The following is a 25,773-nucleotide window of genomic DNA, read 5'->3' on the forward strand; positions in this document are numbered from 1 at the left end:
TATATGATGGAATATAGCCAGCATTACTGTACTGCAATTGGCAATTTTTACGTAGTTAATTTAAAGGGGAATTGGCATGAAAGTGCAAGAGAGTGTTGGGAGATCGCCAAGTAGGTGACAGTGAAGAAGACTGGAATACCCATATCTAAACCTGGGTGTGGAAGAGAGGTCTGGTTGTGTATGCCATATAAATCAGTGCAAATACTTAAAAATTAGTAAACTGTGTGCCAAGATTCCTTATTTGGCTGAGGAGCACAAGGAGCACTGTAGACAAGTCCATCAAGTAGCCCTGTTTGGATTTGTGTTGCTCAATTTCAAGAGACCTGTTGCTGTGAAAGGATAATGCCCTTTGGGCGTTCTTCATTCAATGCCCTTCCTATGGGCTTAAGAGCAACTCTCCTGGCACCTATGAGCTGACACTCACCTCATCTATAATGTGTCTCTGACAGCAGCCTATCTTCCTTGGAAGGCTGTTGCTTTGAGGGCAGACACAAGGAGCTTCTGTGGCCATATTCCCAAGGGGACAGAAGGATTTTTAGATCCAAGGATGAGCTGGAGCAGATGTGGCCATATGGTGTTTTGGGCTGCAGTCATAGCAGGAGAGACTGTGAATTTTGGATGAAGCATTCAAAATTTTGAACTGTCAGTCCCTTGGGTAATGTTCTTTGGTGTTGTCTTTGTTATTCTGTTCCTCTGCAGACCTTCAAAGTCTCCATCTCTGACAAAAACTCGTGTGTAACTATGTTGTATCTACTTACAAAGTTCCTAAAAGCAGTTTTTTATTTTATCAGATTTTCAGTGTAAGAATCAATGAGAAGTGCTGCCTCCTTGCTTATGGGTTAATACTCCTGCTGTGAGGTGTCACATCATCAGCTGTGCAGTGTGAAATGCAGCCATTTCTGCTAGGAGCTTTACATATTATCATTTTTACTTGGCATTCAGCAATTTTGAACGGACCAGTAGAGGCTGCTCTTGGATAGCAGCACTTCTGACTGCTTCATTTAAATTGCTTTTGCTTCATTCCTATAATTTTTTCATGAATAATTGCCTGCCTTAAGGTTGGATGGATTTTTTTCCTTCTACAGCTAAAGTGCCTTCAGCTGACTATGAGAGGGCACCAAAATCCCAAATAATAAACTCTTCAGATGTATAGCCTGTTGATGAAGCACAGTACAGGCTAGTACAGTACTAGTTAAAAACAGTGATTGATTATATAGCAAATTTCTTTCAAATTCCAGGGATTTGGATATAGAGAACTAAAGCTGTGGTGTGATGACTTGCACTGAGCACCTCGGGAAGCTTGAGCTGAGCCTGTTCTTTGGGGCTGTGCTCACAGGGTGAGTTTTCAAGGGCATCAGAAGGTAATGGACACATCTTCAGCACTGCTGCCAGCACTGACTTCTTTAGCATTTTTAGTTGAAGAGATACAGGTTTAGAAAAATTCAAGACAAGAAGGGTATTACTAATTCCATCTAAGACAATGCCAGTCATCAATCGTTGCTCTCCACTTTTACTTTGTGTTTAACAAAATTGGAATGCTCTTCAGTGTTTGTTTTTCTCATGAATGTTGCTGGAATAAAAAAAAAAAAAGAAACAGCATCTGATAGAATGATTGTACACCTCAACTGGAAGAGTTTCCTAAAGAAATCCAAATTGAGATATCAGGCCCAAGTGTGAATCAGAGCTGAAATGCCACACTGGTTTGCTTTAGGAGCTCTAGAGGTCTCTGCTAGATTGCCGAAGAGCTTTATCTGAGAAATGTTCTGTTTGTGGATGTTTATGCTTGTTAAGAGTAGTTCTGTTCTCAAATGCATGCAATTTGCTTTGACCTGAAAGACGATTTGTTTCTGGAAGCATTTGGCACTGAAATGCTATTTTCTGTCTAAACAATTAAATGTCGTCACAATATCATGCACATATAGAGCCATCTTCTGGGAATATGTTTTCATCCCATTTTTCTTCATAGATTTTTTTCTTTTCCATTGGTAATAATGCAAACCTCGAATTTTCTGTTGTAAAAACAGCAAATATGTTTTTAAAGTTTGCTTATTTAGAGCAAGGATAGTTACTTGAGAGATATCTTCCATCTTTCAAAACACTTTCAATGCGTCTTGGGTGCATAAGTAACTTCATGATTTGTGCATTTACATAGTGAATTTGTAGTATCATTTTGCAATGCTGGCATTAAAAAGAATTGCAACATTTTTATCCATAGAATCATAGAATGCTTTGGGTTGGAAGGGACCTTGAAGATCACCTAGTTCCAACTCCCTGCTATAGGCAGGGACACTTCCCACTAGACCAGGTTGCTCAAAGCCCCATTCATTCCCTTCTAGGGAAGGAACATCCACAGCCTCACTGGGCAACCTGTTCCAGTGTCTCACCACCCTCACTGTAAAGAAGTCCTTCCCAATATCTGGTCTAAATCTACTCTCTTCCAGTTTGAAGCCATTTCCTCTCGTCCTGTCTATACCTGCCCTTATAAAAAGTCCCTCACCAACTTCCCCGTAGGCCCCTTCAGGTACTGGAAGGCAGCTATAAGGTCTCCCCAGAGCATTCTCTTCTCCAGGCTGAAGAGCTCCAGCTCTCAGCCTTTGCAGGTTTTCGGAAAATGTATAAGCAGTATCTTGAGTAGCAGCAGCATTACAAAGCAGTATTTTATTTAGGTGCTATGTTAAAACCTCAAGGCTCTCTTAGTAATTGAAGCTACAAGATTCATTGTCTAGTGTAGAGCTCAAACAATGCCTGCTTTATCATTTTCTTTTAGCTCCTGCTATCTCTGAACAGATTTTATCCTGTGCCTTTTCCAATAAGGCTCAGTATTATAAGCTATAAAAGCCCATGATATCTGAAGCTTTTGAACTGGAGCTTTGTGGAGCATTATAAGTCTACTTGTTTCCAATGTTTACTCAAGAATGAACATGTTGGTTTTATTTCCTGTAAGCATCTTTACCAAGGATAAGAAGTCATTCATCTTTGTCTCACTCTGGATAGTGAGAAGCTGGCTGTCAAAATCAATATGTGAAGATCCCATCAAGAATAAATATATTTGAAAATAATAGAATATGTTGCAAAAATTACAGGAAAGTGTCAGATCTCATAGTTTATTTTGTTGTGTATGGGGAGAAAGTTTGTTTAAATATCTAGCTAATGGGTCTGTGCTAGTATCAAATGGATAAGCTACCCAGTTTTGGAATGGAGTAGATGTTACAATAATGAACAATAAAGAATTAAAAGTAGTGTAGCTACTATCCAAACACTAGTTACTGTTAGAGCCTGGTGACTTTAATATGACAATTGAACTTTAAATTTGATTTATCTTTGTTAAATTCATAAGCCATTCGGTTTTTTGCTCTGTGAAGAACTGCGTCCTCTAGAGCACATCTGGTGTTCAGATAGAAGTTCTGGATATCACACAGAAAGGGCATAAAGAGAGGAAATGTGGAACAAGGCTGTGCCAGGTGACCTGTTGCTGCTTTTTTTGTTTGTTTGTTTTTGAGGGAAATACAGTATGAGAAATGATAATGTGAAATCAGTCTTAAACTGTTTAGTTCCTGTGGCTATAGGGCTTGACTGAATTTTTTTTTTTGTAATTGCTGTAGTGAAGATTTCTTTTTTTTCTTCATTTATTAATATCACATTCTTCATTATATTATCTGTCTTCTGGAGCCTAATGTTTGTTTTGTTTTTTAATCTACAAAACACTTATGATTAGGAAACTTATGGTTCTTGTTCTCATTCCTCACCTCCCTTGGAAGGTGTCCTTAGCAGCAGCAGCAGCAGGAGATATGGAGTCTTTGAAGTTGCTCAGGTTCAATCAGTTTAAATGTCCCATAAAATGTAGGATACAAAGTTTATTTTGGGAAACAATAGCCTTGGTAGCTATTGTCTGGTTTCCAATGGTCTGTTCCTAAGCAAAGGAACAGGAAATGCTCTTCCAGGGGGCACTGACTTGTGCTCTGATGACTGAATATAGGATGATTTCTGACTTCAAAGAGTAATGGCTGCTGGAAGCACTGTCATGAATAGTTGCGTGATGGGAATGCATGATATTCAAGTGCTCAGGCTGTGAGACTGCCTGCATTTTATATGCTGAACTTTTTTGAGTACAAACTTGTCTTCTATACCAGATGCAAGCCCGCCTTTGAGAATTCTTTTTTTAAAGAGCTGATCCACATAACTCTTTGTGGCATGCCCAAGCATAAGCATAATTACCTTATGGATAGGATGGTGAACAGTACACAGTATAGGCAGTAGCATTCCTAAGATGAACTTTCACCATGTCTTGCATGTTCAACCCTTTTGTGGTGCAGTAGTATGAGCAATGCTGTGTGAATGGCTCAATTCCACAGTGCTTTCTACATAGGCTCACATCTTGTATGCTAGAAAAGATCTGGATTAGTAAGCAGCTTGATGAGATACCACATCTCTTCAAGCAGTTTGTGTGTACCACTGATACACACTGATGATTAGTGATGAGCTACAGAATGAGTAAACCTGAAGAGCAAGTGGTACTGGGGATCTGTTAGGGATCTATATGTATAATGCAGTGACTTGCCTCCAGTTTGCTGCACGCTCTGCCTTGATGCTGTTGATGTGGTAATTCCACGTGGAATATTACTGAAGTCCTGCTATTGAAATAGCTATTCAGCCACTGAAGGCAAGAATTACTAGTCAGCCTGTATGTATAGGCAGAGGCTCTCAAGGTAGTGAGCAATCTGATGTATTATGGAAGCCAGCTGGATAATAATAATAATAGGGATTTAAGACTGAAACCCATTTTTATTGAACTGAAATTATTTAATCTAAAATACTGCTCTGAATTTCAAACATCCAAAAATTTGATACTAACAAGTTGCTGTGACAAGTCTGAAGATTTACTGTTTTGCTGGTAGCAGAGAGCAGAGACTGCAAGCAGTTGCCATACAACACTGTAAAAGCAGTAGGACCTTAATGGTATAGTAGTTGTCACCACCCATGCCTTGGAGAAATGCAGGGATCTTTCAGATGGTGACTATGTAATTCCTTCCACATACCCCAGGGGAAAGGAAGTTCCTTTCTGCAGTCCTACATACTATAAGTTTTCCCACCCTTTCCCCCAGGTGCATGAGATCATGAGTCTTGTAAACAGGACATAGAGGGAGATGTCCCCATAACCTAAAAGCAGAGGAGTCGCTAGGTGGAAAATCCAGGTTCTGCTCTACACTCGGTGCTTGTTGGCAGGTATTTAACCTCACTCTCACCATCTCCAAATGGTGTTACACTGGATCCCCAAGGTGGGAGGAGGGGTGAACCGGAAGTCCATCCTCTGCTGCACTTTTTTTTCCCATTATCTGTCCTCTGTGGCCATCACTCCCCTTTCCCTGCTTTCTACCTTTCTGATCTGATCTTTGTGAGTTTGCTAGTTATGTTCCCCACAGAGCTGGGCTGGTTTCTCTGCCTTTCCAGAAATGATGTATTCTTTGTGCTGTTGTGGAAACAGAAGAACAGAGCTGAATTTGTGATGTATGTTTTGTGTTAGGAGTGAAACATAGGAAGGAAATACTAAATTTGAATTGCAAGCTTATGATTTATGTTTCAGAAAGTACACCGGATACAAGTTAATGCATTAAGGAAAAAAAACCACAGAGGTTGTAAAGGAAATGTCAAGAGGCCTTGATAGTCAGGTGCTACTGCTAAGGCTGCTCCTCTTTCTTACTGTGAGAATTGGTTTTACAGTTGCTTACAGTGCTGACAATTTTTTTTTCTCTTCCTGATTTCTCACATTTCTTGTTGTTTGAGTGTTAGACCACGTCAGAGCTGTTCTCAGGAAGATAGGGAACAATCCACTGTGCTTCCAACAAATATCCAGTTTCTCTATCCTTTAGTCAGGAACTTGACATTTCTAAGAATGATGGCCTTTATGGTAAGGAAACACCTTCCTTTCAGTTAAACTGCTAAATCCATGGTCACAGATTGTCAAGTCTGTTATCATAAAGTGTCCTCTGTTGAGCTGGCCTGGGGATTTCACTGCAGTTGCAGCAGGGGCTGCTTTGGAGCCAGGTCAGCTAACCAGAGCTGGGAGCCTGTCTGGGCTGTGAGGGCATTCTGCTGACAAGCTGGTGTGAGCAGCAGGCTGCTGGGATTTGCTGAGGTATTTGTGGTACAAGACAGCAAGGAATAAGAACGGCTGAAGCAATGAGTGGGAAGAAGACAAATGTGGGTGTTGGTGGTAAGCTTGCTGGAGATTGATGCAGCCACATGGAAAGACTTGAGCTAAGTTGGTACAAGTACAGCACAGCTGGATTAAGGCTTGAGGTAAGGCTCCATGAGCAGGAGCAGGCTGTGTTTATCAGAGCGTTCTTGTGCTGAAGCACAGGTGCAGAACAGGAGCCAAAATGCTTCATTCTCAAGCAAACTGGGGGGGGCAAATCAGGAAATGAATATTTGGTTTGAATGTAATAAATACAGTACAATGGTCAATTCACTCTCAGGTGGATGAGAAAGCAATGAAAAATTGAAAACATGCTTGTTAGCATCATTCATCCTATGCACTAAAGAGGACTGGCGAGGAGGGGTCTTGCAAATACAAGATGTATGTAAGTGTGGGTGGTAGGAAAGAGAGGGAAGTTGAGCAAGGCTGGACTGGCAAGCAGTCTTGTTTGCGGTGTTTACTTGTTCTTGTATACGTGACTTTGTGTCTTGATAATGTTCTCAGCTTTGTTGTACACAATGCTTCAGTTTGGTTTGTTGCTTCCTGCTTACCACTTGCTGGAGCTGGATTGCAGGCTCAATAGCCAACCCTTTGCAGTGAGGCACTGTCGTCAGGATAACAAACCTTTTCCCACAGTGAGTGTTTAAAAGCCCCTTTCCTCAAGAGCATCTGAATTAATTCACTTAGGAAAAGTTGAATGTGCAAAAGAGACTGTTACTTTTCTGTTAATTTCTAGTACCAAGTTGAAGTTCTTCTTTATCTTTCTCTTTTTTTCTCCATGCTCTCCTCTCATATCTTCTGTATATATTGGGTGGGTCAAATCTTGATTTAGGAGTTGACAGATGATGTATTTTTCAGTGACATAACGAAACTCAGTGAAGGATTCAGAACAGAGCAATTATATTTTTTTAAGCAACCTGATAAGCGTGGTAGTAGCTTGAAGTCAGATGCTCGAGACTTTGCCACTGGATCTCTTCTAGACAGCAGTTGGAATGCTAGCTCTTATTTCTTAGCCTGGAAGGGAGTCTTGTTCTAAATCAAAGAAAGCTGACTAAGGACACCTTTGGGGCTATTTTGGTGTTCTCCTTTGTCAGCTCTTCCCTTTTAGTACAACTTGTCTTTGGTATTAGACTACCTAATGCCTGATGTTGAGGCAGGTGATGAACATTCATCTGTGTGGTGCTTTCATCTGGACCTTCTCCAGGTTCCCAGCTGAGTTTGTCCTTCCCTGTGCCCTGAAAATAAGTCTGATGTTCTTTCAGAGGCTTTAATGTTCTTCTTGTTGTACACAATTGTTGGTAGGTTCTGGAAGTATGATGTAGATGTTGCACTTGGATATTGTGATCTGAAGCTCTGCTTGGCACTGAGAAAGTATGCAGAAATTTCAGGACTTTTGAGGACTTCTACTGATTATTGAAAATAATTCTTCCAGAGTCATAAAACATCAAAACCTCCATGAGCTGTTATGGGAATAGTTGTAGCCACTTTTGGACTCCATCCATGTTAGGCTGTGTGACCCAATGTGTACATTATGTCAACTGGTTATTGTGGGATGTGGTTGCTGTTCACATTTTATTTTGCTCAGTGACTGAACATTAAAATAGTGGCAAATTTTAATGGGATACAAGATGATGTTAAAAAACTGGTCTAGATTTATTTCCTCTTGCTCTTTAAATAAAGAAAGAGAAGGAAGAAGGTAAGCTTTACTAAATCATGTAAATATACTGTGGTTGTAAGCATATTCCTAATATAAAGCCCCTTTTGTCTGCAAGTGTTAGTCAAGCTTACAAGACAACCACTCAGATGTTGTTTATCTGTGTTATACTAAGAGGCAAGAGTTAAATAGCGAGCTGTTGGAGGTGGTATCTAAAACCTTCCTGTGATAAAATTACTTAGCTGCTTATGGAAGAAAGCAACTGTTGGTGTTTCTTAGCACTTTTTCTGATTATTTGTGTTTCCCCATAAGTATTTAGTCTGTGAATTAGAGAAATGTACACCTCTTAAAGGAGAGGGAATAGACTGCAAGTCATGTTTAAATTTGTCGTTTTGAAGATTAGCTGAAGGTGCTGCATCTAGTTACTTGTAATTTACATTTTCCTTGGAATCCTTTTATTATTACGCTGTCAAAATGATCCTGTGTTTTCAGATGAGTCAGCAATGCGATTCAGGGATCCTCACATTCTGTTGAGTTGATAGTTTTTTTTTATTTTCTTATTTTTTAAGGTGTGATAAATCAATACGTAGTATTTCCCAGCACTTCACACAGCACAGGCGACGGGCCTTGCAGTGAAATGAACATCTGGAATGACAGACCAGCTGAGTAATTAAAAATAACCAAATACACAAGAAAATAACAAATTCGAGTCTGTCTGCCTTGTGTTTGCCTGTCGTCTTCATTTTGATTGCGATTGGCCAGCAAAGTCTGCTGCTGGCATTACACAATTGGCTTAGATGGGAAATTACAAAACAGAAGCAGATCGCTTTATTTGTACTCTGTAGCACATGCAGCTGAGCACAGGCGAACAAGGAGGGTCACCCATACACAAGGATTTCAGTGCTCTTTTTCACAGATGTTTCCATTTCAAGGAAGTGCTGCGTATCTCGTTTTTCAGATCCATGACTTGGAGTTTTTAAATGCAATAGGGGTTTCTTGCTTTGGTGAATGTCAGAATGTACCTGGGAGCAAATTTGTAACCTGGAAGCATTTGAGAATTTCAGATGCACAGAAGAATGCCGTGGAAGGATCAGAAAAACCTGTGTTTTTAAGGTGTTTTAAACATTAGTAAGGAGGAAAGCAATACAATCAGAAGGTTGAAAGCAGATGCAAAAGGAAAATGACTTTGTTTTCATCCTGGAATTATGTTGTTGGAAACAGCGTAAATGAGGGATTATGAAGGCACCAAAACAATGGAGAATCAAAGTGTGTTATTTTCCTGTGAAATAACCTCTGTGCAAGACATGTAAAAATTACCTTCCATGAAAAAGCAATTAATGATTTGAATATGGTTTGAAGCTCTGTGGAACATTTCTGGGACTGCTGCATCTTTCCAACGGTGTGTACTGCATCTTTATCTACAACACCTTAAAGAAAATTCTGCACAGAAGAGTCAAGCTGCCATTTGTTTGCATCTTGTTGTTTTGTCTTTTGTTTTTAGTTTCTTTTTTAACTAGCTTTTATCTCTGCTTTTTTGAGAAGCAGAGAAGTTCCACCTCTGTTTTTAACTGATCTTTCTCCTTTTCTTCTTCTTTTTCCTCCAAACTTAGTTTGCGAGATGCTGGAATCGGGTTTATCCTTGTCATAGACCGCAGACAGGACAAATGGACTTCTGTGAAAGCTTCCATACTGCGGATAGCAGTGAGTACTGTTTTACATTAACTCCTTAAAAAGATTTCCCATGTTGAGCCTTTCTCTTATAAACAGAAAAGTTGCAGGAGCTTTTTATTCAACAGAATGTTAGCTGATGTATGGCACACAAAATATGTAGCTCTTGTGTCCCGGCTGAGTGGAGCTGAGCATCATGTGCCCTTGACATGCTTTTAATGCAGTTTGCAGCTCATAATATCAGCCTGAGAGGGCACTTGGGGAGCATGGTCTTGTGTGCATTTCCCCAGGTGGGAGCAGCCCTTGCATGGGCAGCCCATGTGTCTTGCTGAGCTGTGGATCCACTTTGCACTAGCTGAGCATTAGGGTTCTAAATTTGTTTACCTCTTGTCAAAAGAATGCAGGTTTAAAAGCTGGTCATGTGGTGTTTGAATAAAAACAAGTGTTGCCTTTAAGTGGAAAAATCTTAACCAACAAATACCCACACACTGTAAATATTGGTCTCTGATTTAATAATGATTTTTGAAATAAGGGAAGTGACATTTAGAGGACTTTTTTTTTTTTTACTGAAGTACGAAAGGAGATTCATAAATGTCGTGTGCTCAAGTCCTTATCATAACATGTTTTTGTTTTTAAATTCTCATGTTGTCCTGGCTTGAATTGCCTTCAGTAATTGCTGAAAAACAGCTGTAAGAATCCTGTATTTAATTTATTTTCTTTAATTACTGAAAATTTTAGTTCCATTAGTAAGTCTAATCAAACCTGTCAATCAAACCTGTCAACCTGTAAAAGTCACCTTTATGTGGCCCTGTTTTGATCAAATGTTTGTTTGTTACTAGTTACAAAGTATTTACATAATAGTAACAAAATACTCCTGCTGTATAGCTATTTGTGACTGAACACATAAATAGTAGTATGCTGTCCCACCCCATTTCCCAGTTTGTTTCACCTAGAAAAAAGACAGTGACTACAATTCACTGACACAGATCAGGTGCACCAAAACAAATTATTACATATATTCTGAGCAAGCTGTTGCATACATGATCTGTAATCACAGGTATTCTAAACAAACAGTGTATCAGACTGGCTAATCAGTACTCTGGGGGGAGATAAATTAGAGTAAGTTAGGGGTAAATTTGATTGGGTATGGTTATACAAATTCCAGTGAAGGTAAATTAGGGTAGGAAAGGTTGTAGAACCTATCTTGTCAGTGCATCCATTGCAAACTGAAATCTAAAGTGGGGTGGGGTTGGGGGCACACATGTTGGGAGAGATTTCAGGTCAGCTGAGGGGAGCTGCAAACACTGTTCTCCAGCAACCTGATTTTATACCCTTTTTACACGTGGTTTGCCTTGATAAGCAAGGAGAAGCAAACTGTTAGAATGTATGCAGACTAAAATATAAGCAGAGGTATGAAAAACACAGACAGAAAAGCAGGGAAACTTCCGTTTGTTCCTTATGACCTCATTTCAGCTCTCAAAAACGTAAGGGATTGTTCCTAGGTTAATTATCACATGGTTCTATGGTCTCCGTATTTTTGCCAAAGGCAGCACTTTCTCTTTTCTTTGACAACTTCCAGTTTTAGCTCAGGCCCTTGACATGAGTACTAGGCTGTATGTTGTTAGGCATAGATAAGGCAATTGGAGGTGAGTGGAGTGACAGAGGCATAGCTGCAGCCTTATCTGACCTGCACAGCTAGGGGTAGTTCTCATCCTGTTCCCTGGTTTTGCATGACCTCTCCCCTTCTTCAGCAGGCTATGCTTGGGCCGTACTCCACATTTGCCTGCAACACAGCTTTTTCTAAAATAAGTCTGTTTAGGGATGGTAAGTTATTAAAAATGCACAGAAATATTAGCAAAAATATTTTTTTCCACTGCATTTTTGAGATGCAGTACTGAACAGATTCCAGTAGGGAAAGCCAATAACAGCGTAATTTCTGGGTGGTTAAAGAAAGAAAAAGGGTTCAATCTCTGAAGTTTGTGAATCACTTTCCAAATTCAGTGTTGTACTTTCTGTTCAGTATATTAGATAAGTATTTCACAGATGGCAGTCCTTTTATTTATGTGATTAAGGCATGTTGGAGTAGGCAACTGCAGACGTGTCACTTACAGTCATAATATTAACTTTTACAGTAACTTGCCTCCGGTGTGCACAGTTTTCCCTAGAAATGCAATTTTCAAAACTTGGGCATCTATTTCCCTTGATACCAGATGTGTAAGTGCAGTGATTGTGTGGGTTGGTTCCTTCCTGGAACCTGGAGGGTTCCTGTGTGCCTGGAGAATCACAGAGTTGTTAAAATTAGATGATCTCAGAAGTCTTTTCTAGTCCAACCATCAAGCCATCACTACCATGCCCAGTAACTACATCCTCAGTGCCACATCTACAAGGTTCTTGAACACCTCCAGGTATGGTGATTCTGCTATTTCACTGGGCAGCCTCTGCCAGTGCTTGGAGATGGGTCTTAAGTGCAGGTTGTAGTGTCGCTGATAGCAGCTCATTTTTGGCTTTTTTTCTTCTTTGAGCTTGAGAGTTTTGGTTGTCAGCTCATTTCTCCTAAGTCATACAATATCTACCCTGCTGTCTTTTTTCTCTGATCACCTTTAGGGGTTTGACCCTTTTATTGGCAAAATCAGATGCCAGCACAGACAGGGTGTTGTGGCTAGAGCAGTGCCCAGCAGGAGTTCCTGGCTGGAGCATCTCTGCCCATTGCTAATATTCTGACAACTGTAGGAAATACATTTGTAAGCAGTGAACAGCTGCTAAACAGAAATTCTTAGTAACGTGTGTTTTCTATTTTCAAGACTCTTCGCATAAATGTCTGATTTATACTATTAAGGGCTGAAAGCATGTTCTAAAACAAAGCTAATGAAAAAAAAATCTTTATTTTTTTTGGAATTCATGTGGAAAATCTTTCTGTTAAGAGAAGTTTCTAGGCTTGATTTTTCCCACTTTATTCGTAGAAAACAATTTATTTCCTGTAACAGAAAATGAGCAATGAAGAGCAGAATCCGTATTTCATGCTGACACTTCATGGTTTTTATAGAGAGCCAAAACTATGAAGGTGAGGTAAAAGATAAGCCTGTTTTTGTACAAATAGGAATGGCAGTGTCTGTAGCATTTACCCAGCACTACTGCTGCTAAAGCACATGCAGCAACAGCAGAACTGAAACCATACAGAAGGTAGTGGGTTGAAAGGAGCCTTCGCTCCTCCTTTCCTGGGATGTAACAGAGAGAATAGCAAGGATGTACACAGACATGCAAGTTTTGCTGTTGGTAATACTCTAGTTGACAAGGTTACAATGACAGGTGGCTCAAGAGGTTGCCCATTATCACTGAAAGTGTGCTGACTCATGATACCCTGTTCATAGTTCCAGTGTGCTTTCTTAAAACAGAAACCTGTGGCATTACATTGTTTGTATCTTTGTTGTCCTACCATCGTTCTCCTTCATCTAAGGGGAAAGGTTGAAGTATGAGCTCAGACTTTTAGGCAAACAAAATCTGCACTCAGCTTCATGAAAAGCTTCACTCATAGTCATCCATCAGCCTCATATTGAAAGTCCAAAGGAAATAAACTTTCTAATTCCTTAGGGAATAACATATCTGTGGGCAGCTGCTTGAGGAAGCAGTTGGTATGGAGGTCACTCAGGTAGTGAGGAAGTTTTATCCAGTTCTGAAAGTTTGCAGTCTGTCTAAATGGGACAGGACTTGGGTTTTATCCAACCTGCTGCAGAAGTTTGCATTATGATTTGCTATCTTCAACTTAGAATGCATTGTTTGCAGGTTTTGTGCCTTCTGTTTTGGGCTGTATTGTTTAGAGTGCTGTGTTTTTCTTAGGTGTTCATAAATCAAAGCACAGTGCTCTCTGTAAAAGAGGCCTGGTCCTTTAACTGCTTTGAAGGTTAGGGCCAAGACCTTAAGCTGGCAGAAGGAGACCAGAAGCAAAAGGAGAGACTGGAGTGCTAATACCATCCTAAACCTTGCAGGAGCCAGGCAGTCCCATTTTTCTGCCATCTGGAGTTTTATCGTTGGTTTGACATCCAAGGTGAGAGAAACAGTGAATCACAGTAATCCAACCTTGAGTTCTTTGGCCTTGTTTGTAGAGAGAGATTGAATTTCTCTCGACTTGAATGGTGGAGGAAAGATAGATTTTGTAACCAATGCTCTATGGTCATGAAAGATGCTATTTTGTGTTATGGACAGGAGTTCCTGCTAGCCCAATTTTATAGCTAGCTCTTTGCATTTTGTGCTGTAAAAGATAATGATGCTTAGTGGTTTGTATGGATTAAGCTTGAAAAAAATGTTCTCCTTTCAGCCCCCAGTTATGTTTCTTATTAAAGGCATTTTTTGCTTAGGTTCAAAACCACACCAAAATCTTGATGATATGACAGTATTTGTGTGAATTTTGTAGATATTGTTTTTGAATGACTGTAGTAAATAATAAAAAGGTTATTTTGAGATGTATGTTTTTTTGCCTTTATTGCTTCAAAAGTTTGGAGAAAATTATATGTGCAAGCACTTTTGCAATTTTCCTAGTATAGTCAGCCATTTTTTCTTGTTTATTACATGAGGGTTTTTTTAATTAAAAAAAAAAAAAAAGAGAATCACTTAAAATCTGAATGCTGGATCATAGTATCACAAATATCAATCACAGACCTAAACAAAATGGCTTGATGTTTTTAAGACTAGAGTTTAAATTGGTCCATTTATGAATTGTCTTAATCTAAGATTCTTCCTTGACAAGCAGTCTGTGTAAGAGCTTTCATTCTAGCCAGGAATAAACTGTCTTAAATAATAATTTTTAAAAATAATAATAAACCGGCCCCAAATTCTGCTTATTAGCCCCCTTATATGCAGAGATATTTTGAAAAGAAGTGTCCTGAGGCTCACAGCATAGTAGTAAGTGAAGGAGGAAAAACAACACCACAAGACTTGGTAATGTGGTTATACTGAGGCTCTTTATAAAATGAGAAATGGTGTTGTTTCTGTTATTTAAAACAGAATGAAACTGAGTCTGGCATTAGCTCTTTGGAAGCTCACATGATTTCTGAATTCTGACTGATTATGTGGGGAAGGTAAGAGAAAGGGGCCTGGGTTACCTGTTTATCACAGCACCTTTCCATTGCTATATGAAAGTATCGAACACTTGTGTATACCAAGGCAGCTGGGTGAATTGCTCTGTGAAACTGAACAGCAACTTTAACTGCATCTCTGTCTATAAGGTATGTGTACCTGTCTGTGTAATTCCTGTGTATATTAAATAAGCCCGGGGCACCACAGGTGGTGGCCTGAGATGTGAAATCACAAAGGTGGTGTTTCTTCTCTCTGAGAGCACGCCTGGTCTTTGCTGCTGAAAACCATAGTGACCAACACCTGCTGATAGTCCCAGGCCACTGCTCTACTCCTGCCCTGCCACTCCCAAGGAGGAGTTTGACAACACTGCATCCTGTCTCAATGACTGCCTGCCCCTATTTTGATGACTCTTGTAATATAGGCTACTCAATTATATTATTCCTCCTTTGAAAATGCCATCTGACCATCCAGTGGTCTAACAGGAGTGGGCAGGATTGCTGCTCGATCTGACTGGCACAAGTAGGATGACAGAATGACTTCAGTAGGCTCCCTATTGGGAGTGCCTGTATTAGCAGCTTCTTAACCATAGGTTCAGTATTGGTGCTACAGGCAGCCTCTGTGTCATTAATATCCTGTCAAGGAAGGTGGTGATTAGGACTGTATGTAACTAAATTTTACTATTAAGGCAGCTCCTGTTTTGCTCAGCCTGTGAGGGTTTTTCCCATGTTCCAGATTAGAAGTAGCCATAGGATAGCAAGCATCTCCTCTATTGGAAAGGTTTTGTTTAAGGATGGTGTGCTGTTTATAAATTCCTGGTTCAGTTAATGTCAAAGTTGATGACCCCGTGCTCACCTGAATCTTTGGAATAAGCACTTGTCTGACTGGACATCAAAGTCATGAAGAGAGATGAGCAGACAGAAAAACTAATCCTATGAGTGTTGTGAAGCACCAAACAAGTGCCCATGCTGATGCAAGTGAAATGAAGCAATATATGAACTAGAGTAGAGTGGGGGCTACCCTGACCTAAGCAGAATCAGAAATGTGCGAGTTCTGTGTAGAGTTTTGTTTTTTCTTTCTTTCACTGATATTTTTTTGCATGGGCATTAAAGTACAATATTTGAGACAAGATAATGGTGGAGCAGTTTAATAGTAATCTAGTAAAGAAATATGCTTTTGAATTAAAAGAAAAAAAAAAACACAACCAATTTTCAAGTGCACAGGCCCTTCTTGGTGTTACAGTGATGTTCAGTGACTTCAATAAAACAAGCCTTGATGGCACTTTATTTTATGACACTACTAAACACACACGAGCATTTATTGCCATGTATAATGTCTGGCACAGCCTTATTGAGAAGTCATTGTTCACTATGTTAGCATAGGATACAGCGGCTTCAAACAAGCATTCTGCTGGACTGGAATGGAGATTTTTGCTCTCTGCTGTTCAGGCTGAGGTTGGCTTGTTGATGAAGTTGAAAGGATGCATCTGAGGAGTGTCTCTTGAATCATATCATTGTCTCTGCAAGTCGCCAGAGTTTTAGGGGAAAAAAATAAAAGCTGTTAGGAGAGCAGTAATATTTAGGCAGTGAAGATACAAATTCAGTTAAATGTTACTGGTCCAGCATCATTACTGTGTCAATCAGTTCCTTCTTTCTTTGTTGTTTCACATATGTTGGTTTTTGAATTTGACTCCCGGCAGTGCTCAGCAAAGTTGTTAACATGTAAGACTGCTCTGTGTTTTGGGGGGTAGGGAGGGGAAGAAACAAGCAATCCAGTTGGAAGCGCAGGAGACAGACTGGGGGAAATGAGAACAACATCGTAGACAAAGTTAGAATGACCAAGAATTTTAGATGAAAGACAGAGGAAACTCTAAGTTTTGAACAGAAATTATTCTACACGGTGCACAACTGTAGTGAGTAGAGCAGCATAGTTTCTGGGCAGACACAGTGGAGAGCAGTTGTAATGTGTCTTCTTTACCTGCTTGCCTGGGCAGGACAGCCTGCCCTATTTAGCTGTGTGATTGAACGCATCTTATAAAGGGTAATGTACAGTCTAGAAAAACTTACTCTTGCTTTGAATCTGTCAACTACTCTGCTCCAGTACCAGTTGAAATATTTTTCTCTAAAATCATGACATCAAAGTCTGAATTACAAAGTGTAAAACTGAGAATTTAAAGATAGAATAAGGAAAATTGTATATAACTAAAAATTTACTTTTGCTGTTCAGTGTCTTTAGTGCTTCATAATTTCACCCCCCTCTTTATGTTTCTGTCGTATCTACTGAACACTAAAAAAAAAACCAAACTAGTGCTTCCCTATGCTCTGTGCAAAGCTAAATGGGTAGCCAACAGACATGCCAAAGATGCTGCATCTGGATTTCAAGTAGGGATGCATATCTCATGTGAACAAGTTTTTCAAAATGTGTTATTTCTTCTTGGAATTTCTTATTCTGATGTTGGTATTTCCAGTGAATAAATTTCTTCTGAGGAAGGTGAATTGGAGGTGAAAATTAACAGGTCAATAGGAGGCTGCACTCTGCCACTACAGGCACAAAATAAATTGATATGAGTTTAATTTAATAAACTATGCAATTATTATTGTACAACTATTCAGGCATTTAATAAAAAAAAAAAAAAATTGTCCATTCTTGCAAGTGTTTCCTTAGTGTAAGTAAATCACTCTCTTAAATTTGAAGTTGCCTTTGTTACAATAACTTTCAAAAATGGACTTATTTTTATTTTTCTCATCTGATTATAGGCAGGAATCTTGTAGTTAAGGTCCATCCTCTGTTTAATAACTGTGGGTTAGTAAGTCCGCAGGGTGTACTACTTTCAATATGCACAGAAAGGTTATTTATGGTGCAGTGATGGAGAACTTGTGTGGGCACTCAAAATTGCTGGGATTCTGTTCCCAGCCTTCTAAGGGACTCTACTGGGCTTCCTAGAAAATCTAGACATTGTTAGAGTGGAGGCAGATTGTAAAGTTTAAGTCTGTATGATCTCTCAGGTAATTTCAGTTCTTGGAGTATATGGGGAACCACGATGCATCCATGAGATCTCCAGTACTAGTAGTTTTAACTACTTTTCTGTGTGAAAGTTTGTCATGTCTGCTGCTAAATGCTTGGAATACCCTGGAACCTTAAAATGACTATTGAACCCATCTCCAGCCTCCCAGATACTGACAGCTTCATAGGCATAGGAAGAGAACATAGCACAACAGCTCTTTCAGTCAGTGTATGCATGTTGGTGCTTTTTTTACTTAGAGATGTCCCACAGTTTCCAACAATATAATAAAAATGTATATATATTGCATACTTAATCATTATAATGAACTTCTCTTTAGAGAGCTTTAGTGCCTCCTTGCTGTGGAAATACTGAATATGAGAGAAGATTTGTGTCATTTCAAGAATGGCTAAATGCTAAGTATGTGAACTTCTGGCACAGCAGAGGGTTTGTTTGTTTGCTTATCTCATAATTTAGTGCAACAAGCCTGCTTTCCTTCTCCTCTCTTCTGTTTTCCCCATGCCACTTTTAGAACTGGGAGAATCTGTGAGACTACAAGTTGAAAGATGAGGAGAAAAAGCACAGCTGAGGACAATTTTTGTTTTATTTTTGTCTGCAAAATTGATGCTTACCTCTTCTAAGCTACTGTCTGAGAAATTCAGTCTTGGTGGTGAAAAAATTCAGTCTTGGAAATTCAGTCTAGTTTGTGTAGGCAACTGGCAAGGTAGTACACATAAACAAGAAATTGGTTGTTATGTATTCACATAATAGCAGGGGTTTCTCTTGGCACCTTCTATTAGAGAAAAGATAAGATAACCATTGGAAACATTGTTGAAAAAGTACTAAGCTATCTTTGTCTGTTCATTTGCCTCCTTGGCTGTGATGTCATCTTAACTGAAGATACGAGCGTTATGAGCCAGCCCTGAAAAGTTAGATTCCAGGAGAATAGATTCCTGTTCCCAAGATGCACAAAGGTCTCTTTGAATGGAGCTCTCTGCGCACGCCTTGTTAGGTTTATAATTGGTCACCCCGTTATGCAGAACTTTGATACAGTTGGTTTGTGGTTTAACAGAGGCTTCTCCTTCGAAGCATCAGAAAACAACAGATTAAACTTGTTTTTCAGGCATCTTTCCCAGGGAACTTGCAACTCGTCCTTGTTCTGCGCCCAACAGGACTTTTTCATCGAGCTCTCTCAGACATTGCTTTCAAGTTCAACAAAGATGAGTTTAAAATGAAAGTACCTGTAAGTAATGCTCTGTTTCCACTTTGTTATCAGGGATCTGTTGAAGTACTTAGTCTAGCCAGCGGTGTTTATATTTTAAAATAAGCTTTGAAACTGTGCAAGCTAAAGATAATCAAATAAATGCAAATAGATGGTGGTATGAGTTATTTTATGTCTGTCAGATGTTAATTTCCAGTATTGGAGCTAGTTAAGATATGCTCCCTACAGTCCTTACTTATTTCTTAGAACCAGTCCATACATCCCCAGCCCATGCAGATACTACTGTTCTCTCCCACAGACAGAGGAGACCAAAAATGGATAAAAAATGAGATGTTGTTGCTCTTTAATAATAAAAAAAAAAAAGCTCATGTACAGTTTATCAAGATTTAAGAATGAGTAAAATCTGATGGAGTCATTTATGTTGTATGATTCAGAAGCTTTTTTAAATGTTTTTAATGCTTTGGAGCCCAGTGCTCCTGCTTCTTTGCAGTTATTTAAATTTATATCATCAAGTGTTAAGCTTTTTTGTTTGTTTTTACATTGTTTCTTTTTGGAAATAGTTCTATCACTTGTTTCTATATGAAAATGAAGCTTCTCTAATAGAATCTGAAAGATACAGCTTAGAATCCTTAACAAGGGACTTTTCACCAGCGATCATGTTCTCTTTTTCTTTACTTCTGCAGATCATAATGCTGGGCTCAGTATCAGAACTGCAGGGTTACATTGATAAAACACAATTAACAGAAGATCTTGGTGGCACCCTGGATTACTGCCATAACAGATGGCTATCCCATCGCACTGTAAGTCTTGGTGGTTGTTTTAACTTTTCAGTTTCATGAGCTCTTCTGTTTTATACCCTGTCACTTATAAAACGTGTTCCAAGTGATGCAAGTTGACTTGGTCTGAGTGAGATGTTCCCAATGGTACTTAGTCATCTTAGAGAAATAATATGAGTAATAACTTGGGAGTGGCTTTCTGAATGCTTGGAGCAAAGGAGCTACAGTGTATTGTTGTGTTGGGGTATGTTGTTTTTGCTACAAGAAAGAAAAAGCTCAAGTTGTAAAATAGCTCCAGATTTTAAAAATATGAGGAAGATATACCTGATACAAGCCTAGGAAAAACATACAATTAAGGAATTAATGGTGATGGTATCTGTTGCTTACAAAACTATGCTTTGACCGTTTTTTAATCATGTAATTCATCTGTTCGAGTTTCTTTTGTCAGTTATATTTTGTGTGTATGTGTCTGTTTGTACATATGCATATGTTGAGCATGAAACATCTTTAATGGTTTTTATTCCAAAAGGCTGTAGAAGGTTTTGCCCAAAAGGTTAAGCAAACAGCTCAGATTCTTCAGTCCTTTGGGACTGAACTGGCTGAAACAGAGCTACCAAATGATGTGCAGTCAACCAGCTCCCTTCTTGCAACGCATACGGAAAAGAAGGACAAAATGAAGGTATGTACATTTTGTAAATACACTGTCTTCTGGTTTGAGTGGTTGTAATTTATAGCTGACATTGCTAATAAAAAGCCTGGAGGGCATTTGGTTAATAGATGATAATGAAATTATTGCATTGAAATTTCACTGAAATTGTTTTTCTTGGTTTGAAGTTAAGAATCCTCTCACTGTTTTCAATAAGGACAGTTCTTAAAGCTAAGTACACCTTATGTACAAACACACCATGACTTGTGTGAAAACAAATAATCTTCTATGAAGTGATGAGTTTAAATTTGCTGTTTTGTTTGTAGTGATAAATTTTTTTTGTATTTGCATGCATACAAAAAGGTACAACCTCTTGAATGGGCAAATGTTCTTATAAATCAGCTTAAATGAATAATGTTTAGGGGTTCCAAAACAGTAAGTTTCAAGTCTGTGAGATAATTGTAGCACAGAGACATGCTAGAATATTATCTATCACAAAAGTTCAGCCCAATGTAATAGGGACTTAAGACCCATAAACTGACATATAGCATCTAGCATCTTTATTGTCAACACTGCTTTTAATCAAGCTATGCTTGTTTTATTGCTGTTATAAACAAAGTGGTTTTTTTTCAGTTTGATGCCTAGAGGAGTCTATTTAAACAAAATAACAAGAATCCAGTAATCAGGGAATTCTTCTGTGTGGGGTTTTTTTGTGGGTTTTCTGTTTGTTTGTTTATTGGTTTTGTTCTTTTTTTTGTTTTATAGGAAGATATAAGGTTAGCAGTAGAACAGGGAGACGATATCCTTGGAAGTATTACAAAGCCAGTTACTGAGAACCCTGAATACAAACTGAATCAAGACCAACTAGACAATCAAACTACAGTAGAAAGGTGAGAGGAGTGAAATACTGAACATGCTGCTTCTCTGTGTTTTTGACCCTTGCCTGGCTCTGTTAATTCTATATGTATGTGTAGCAAGTAAGCAAACGATGCAGTGTGAATAGATAAAAGGCACTTTCAGAAATGACTCTGCTGTTATCAGATCTGTCTTAAGCAAAGTAATTCTCTGATGTCCACTACTGGATCACATGAATATAAGGAAACCTGCCTGAAAAGACTCCCAACACTGCTAATATCAATGTAATTAGAAACTTTTAAAGGGCTTTTAAGGACTACTCTGCTCTTGGAGTGTCATCTATGCACAAACTTCCCATATGCTTCCTCTGGGCATGTATTCGATCTTACTTTTCTTTGCTTCTCCCACCCACCCCCTTAAATTTTTGCCAATTTTGAAGACATTATATCATCGTAGCACAGATGTAAATTTGAACAATGCTATAAAAGCATAGCTCATTTCCCCAAGGCAATTATCTGCATTCTTTTTTTGTCTGTCATTCCATGTTACTGTTACTCTTGGACTGACTTTTCTTTCCAAGTAAGTGTCACTTCCAATGGACAAATCTTGGCAGAAGTTGCTTCTTTGGAGTCATTGCTGGTATTAGCTATCCGAAGGATAATCAGGGTGGAGGTGGGGGTTGCTAATTTACCCAAAATGTTCTATTTTATACAATATCTGACAAAAGTAGCTTTCAAACGTCTGCCTTTTTTTTTTCTAATTGGATTTAACTTGCAAATCCAGGGTTCATTTCTGTTGTAATAAAGACAAAAGTTATTTAAAATTCTGTCCTCCAGCCTTTTCCAGATGTAGCCTAAATATAACAAAGCATGTTGTGTAGTCCATAGAATACCACAATGTCAAATACACTACTCAAAGAAAGGTTAAAGTTAAGTCTTGAGGAATTTTGCTAGAATTATAATTGAAGAAGGTTCTTTCCTTATCAGTACTGCTTTATGCTTGTCTATGATATTAAAGTAGTCTCTCTGCTCAGAAGAGGAGCAATGACCTTCAGTTTTTTTATGAGTCTTGCTCCAAGGAATGAAACGTAAGGGCAGCTGGCTGGTCACAGCAGTACAAATTTAATGCTTCATTTTTTTTATAGCTCTAAGCTCAGGCTCTTCAGAGTTGTAGCCCACGTGTATTTGTATGTTTCTATTTGCAAGCCCCATGTCCCCAGGTCAGAGCTGAGAAGCATTATTTGCAGCAACCTTCAAATCAGCGCTTGACGGTTTGTCAGCATTTAATATTTGTGTTGGACTCCAGTTTTACATCAATGTTATTCTAGAAAAAAATTCCATGCAATGCTCAAAGTTTCCTGTATTCAGTTTAATTTTTTTTTTTTTTCTGGAAAATAATGCTTTGAGGAGACTTCTTCAGTGTGGAAGGGTGTACTGTCCTTGAAGGTTGCAACCCCCATCCTTACAGTTTGTTTTTTTCGCTCTTGTTTGTTTGTGTTTTAAGGCTTTTGGCTCAGTTACGTGAAACAGAGTCCGCCTTTGATGAGTTTTGGATTAAGCACCAGCAAAAACTTGAGCAGTGTCTGCACCTTCGGAATTTTGAACAGAATTTTAGAGAGGTGAGAACTTCTTGGTGGCAGTCAATATTTGGTAACGTAGAAGTGATTCAGAAGCAAATACTTCCCCTCTTGTTTTCACAGCTCTCGTGTGTGTACTTGAAAGCTTTCTCCAACTTTTTTCTTTGACGTGTCCTTACATGACAGCTTGCTATCTTTACTACCTTGAATACTTGCCTATACAGACATAATGGCTTCTCTTCTGTAGTGTTATTTTTTTCCATGAACCCAGCAGTGTGTAAGCGTTCGAAAACTCCTTTGAAATCTATTCTCTACCACAGAAGCATAATGTGCTGGCTGCAAGTCTTTCATCTTGCCAATAGGCCCTTTTATGGAACCAAGACTTACCTAAACCTTCTGGCTCAAATCTTATAAAGCAGCCTCCAGCACTGTGGGTGGGAAGTTGCAACCACAACGTTAGAAGCTGGGTGGAGGCTGAACTAAAATTTTTACAGCCAGTTTCTGATCTCATGTTAGTTAAATGCATGTGCTTTATTGCACCTACAGATGGTTTACTCTGGTGTAGCTGATCTCAGAATAGGGTCCCTGTGTCTCCCCAGGAACAACATTCAAAAACCATATGACAAGTATGTGCGTATGTGTCTTTCCGTAAACTAATTGGTACAGTGAGGACCTCACCCTCATGTTGTGCTCTCTACATTAGTATCAGATTGTACTATTGCCATCTGGTAAAAGCAAGATGATAAATTCATCCTGGATATTTTATTATTTTTTTTCTAGCACCAGGAAACCTAATGCTCAGAAAACAAGATTACTTCACTGCTATTTTTTTGTGTGATTTTAGTTTTAGTTGGGGGGGAAAGGTAGATTTGTGTCTTTGCCTCAGGAACACCATAATGTAAGTCACTGGAGTAGGAATACAGGCTATCAGCTATTTGACTGCACCTCCAAAGGCACAGTCATCCTCATTGACACACACGTGTATCTCATTTCAGGTTAAAGCAGCTTTGGATATTGTGTCCGAGAGACTGTCTGCTTTCACAGATGTGGGAAACAGCTGCTCACATGTGGAGCACATCTTGAAAGATCTTGTCAACTTTGAAGAAAAATCCCGTGTAAGAACTCTGCAGTTTACTGTGTTTCTAGCATGTGTGTGTTTATAGAGAGAGAAATGACTTTTAGTTATTGAAATATTGTATGACCAGAGCTTATGCTAACAGCAGGGCAGAACTAAGTGTCTGTTCCAAATTAGTACTGCACATTACTTTAAAGCAATTTTTAACCATTGAAGTCACTCACTTCTCAGGCAGCCCTTGATAAAGAGCAGAGTGACTAACCATAAAGCCAGTGTGATTGGTTCGTGGAAGAATTTCATAAAATGCCAATGTAGCCAAGTTCTGCTTAATGATCAAGGTACTTCCATTCCTGTGAAACCACTTACTGCTTTAAAAGTCAAAAATTAGAAGGCTCTGTATTGAGTGTAAAATGTAGTTAAACATTATCAACAAAAATATACTCTGAAATACAAAAAAGGAACACAATTAACATGTTAAGACCTATGTTTAATGGAAGTGAGTCTATTGCTCTTGAGGCTGAGGTGCTGGAGTAATGTTTTTATTTCACTTCAGATCACTTCTGTACTCCAAGTTGCATGTGTATACGCACAAACATGCTGCTGAATAACTAAGGCACACAAGGACTAAAGGTGGTTCCCAGGGGCCATGTGGTTAAACTCATTCATATTTATGAAGTATCTGATACGACAAGGCAGGAGGCATAAAAGATTTTAGGCATCTGGGAAAATAGGAAATCGCTTCGATGTGTTAACTAAGACTGTTACGTATTCTATATCAATCTATGTGTTTTTACTGTGCAAAACCAAATAGTTTAAGTTCTAATTTTTTAAACTGATGTTGACTCCAGGAAAGATGTACCTCAATCAATGCTTGCTTTCTTAGGAAACTGTAGCAAAAGCCAGAATGCTAGCTTCAGAGGGTGACGCTTTTATTCAGAGCAATCATTATGCTGTGGACTCCATTATTCCAAAATGCAGCGAACTTCATCATCTCTGTGATGCCTTCACTACTGAGATGGAACAGAAGAGGAATGTTCTTAATAAATCTCTAGAACTGCATGGCTTACTGGAAAAGGTAAATTTTCTGTGGAGCAGTTTTGTTTCTTGTCTTGTATTCTAAAACCTCCAGCAACCCATTGAAACAGCAGATCAAAAAAATTCCCGGGTATGCTGGAAGTTTTGTCCTTAAATAGCTGAATTCATCACAAATAGAATGATGAAATATGTTAGACCTTAGCATTTGATGTTGATATAAATGCATTCTGAGCCTGCTCTTTTCTTTGTTTCCAGTCTATGAAGTGGTGCGATGAAGGAATTTATCTTCTGGCTTCACAGCCTGTAGATAAGTGTCAGTCTCAGGATGGTGCAGAATCAGCGTTACAGGAGATTGAGAAATTCCTAGACACTGGTGCAGGCAATAAAATCAAGGAGTTGAAAAAAGTTTACAGAGAGTATGCACACATCCTCAATGAGGACCTAAAGGTACTATAATTTATTCATGTATGCATGCATCACTTTGTTAGAATTGCCATCTTGCATGGCCATTGATAGAGCTAGGTGGCATGAAGGTGACTTCAGGCCATTTATCTGAACGGGTACTTACCCAAGGTGGTAGTCACGTTGTATCTTTGTATAGGCATCAAGGGATCCAGAACCAATTAACAACTTAAATTCTTCAGATAGTAGCATTGATGTTTGTAATAAATAGATCTCCAGTCTTTCAAATACTTGAAATATGTTTTTTTTATAATGAAAACATGGCTTTCCTTGATATTTGCACAACTTCTAAAAAAAAACGCAGTTACAAAATAAAACTTGAAAATACATTCCTTTTCCTTCTTGCTGATGCTGTCTTGAAGCAGAACCATTAGACACTTTCAAGAAAACTTCAGTTTTTACTCCTTTAATCAAAACTTGAACCCCATTTTTTTTTTTTTTTTGCTATTTCTGTAGAGAAACAAGTTTTGTGACATGTTCCAATCTTAAGCATGTTAAATAACTGTAAATTATGCCTTGTTAGGTGTGATGAGTAGGGTAATA

The 25,773-nt window shown here is 38.8% G+C and overlaps 1 protein-coding gene across 3 annotated transcripts in view; it reads left to right on the plus strand.

Moving 5' to 3' along the window:
- Positions 1-25,773, plus strand: part of MCF2L (MCF.2 cell line derived transforming sequence like) — a 147,470-nt gene that overhangs the window by 100,391 nt on the left and 21,306 nt on the right. For all 3 annotated transcript variants that reach the window (XM_042866514.1, XM_042866515.1, XM_042866516.1), the window contains 9 exons: positions 9,458-9,548; positions 18,707-18,826; positions 19,489-19,605; positions 20,111-20,260; positions 20,993-21,117; positions 22,586-22,700; positions 23,654-23,773; positions 24,617-24,808; positions 25,024-25,215. In XM_042866514.1, the coding sequence (XP_042722448.1) occupies positions 9,458-9,548; positions 18,707-18,826; positions 19,489-19,605; positions 20,111-20,260; positions 20,993-21,117; positions 22,586-22,700; positions 23,654-23,773; positions 24,617-24,808; positions 25,024-25,215 (1,222 nt within the window). The remainder of the gene's footprint in view (positions 1-9,457; positions 9,549-18,706; positions 18,827-19,488; positions 19,606-20,110; positions 20,261-20,992; positions 21,118-22,585; positions 22,701-23,653; positions 23,774-24,616; positions 24,809-25,023; positions 25,216-25,773) is intronic.

The sequence above is a fragment of the Lagopus leucura genome, unplaced genomic scaffold, assembly GCF_019238085.1.
Source record: "Lagopus leucura isolate 7727_CA_CO unplaced genomic scaffold, USGS_WTPT01 Super-Scaffold_100001, whole genome shotgun sequence".
NCBI lineage: Eukaryota > Metazoa > Chordata > Aves > Galliformes > Phasianidae > Lagopus > Lagopus leucura.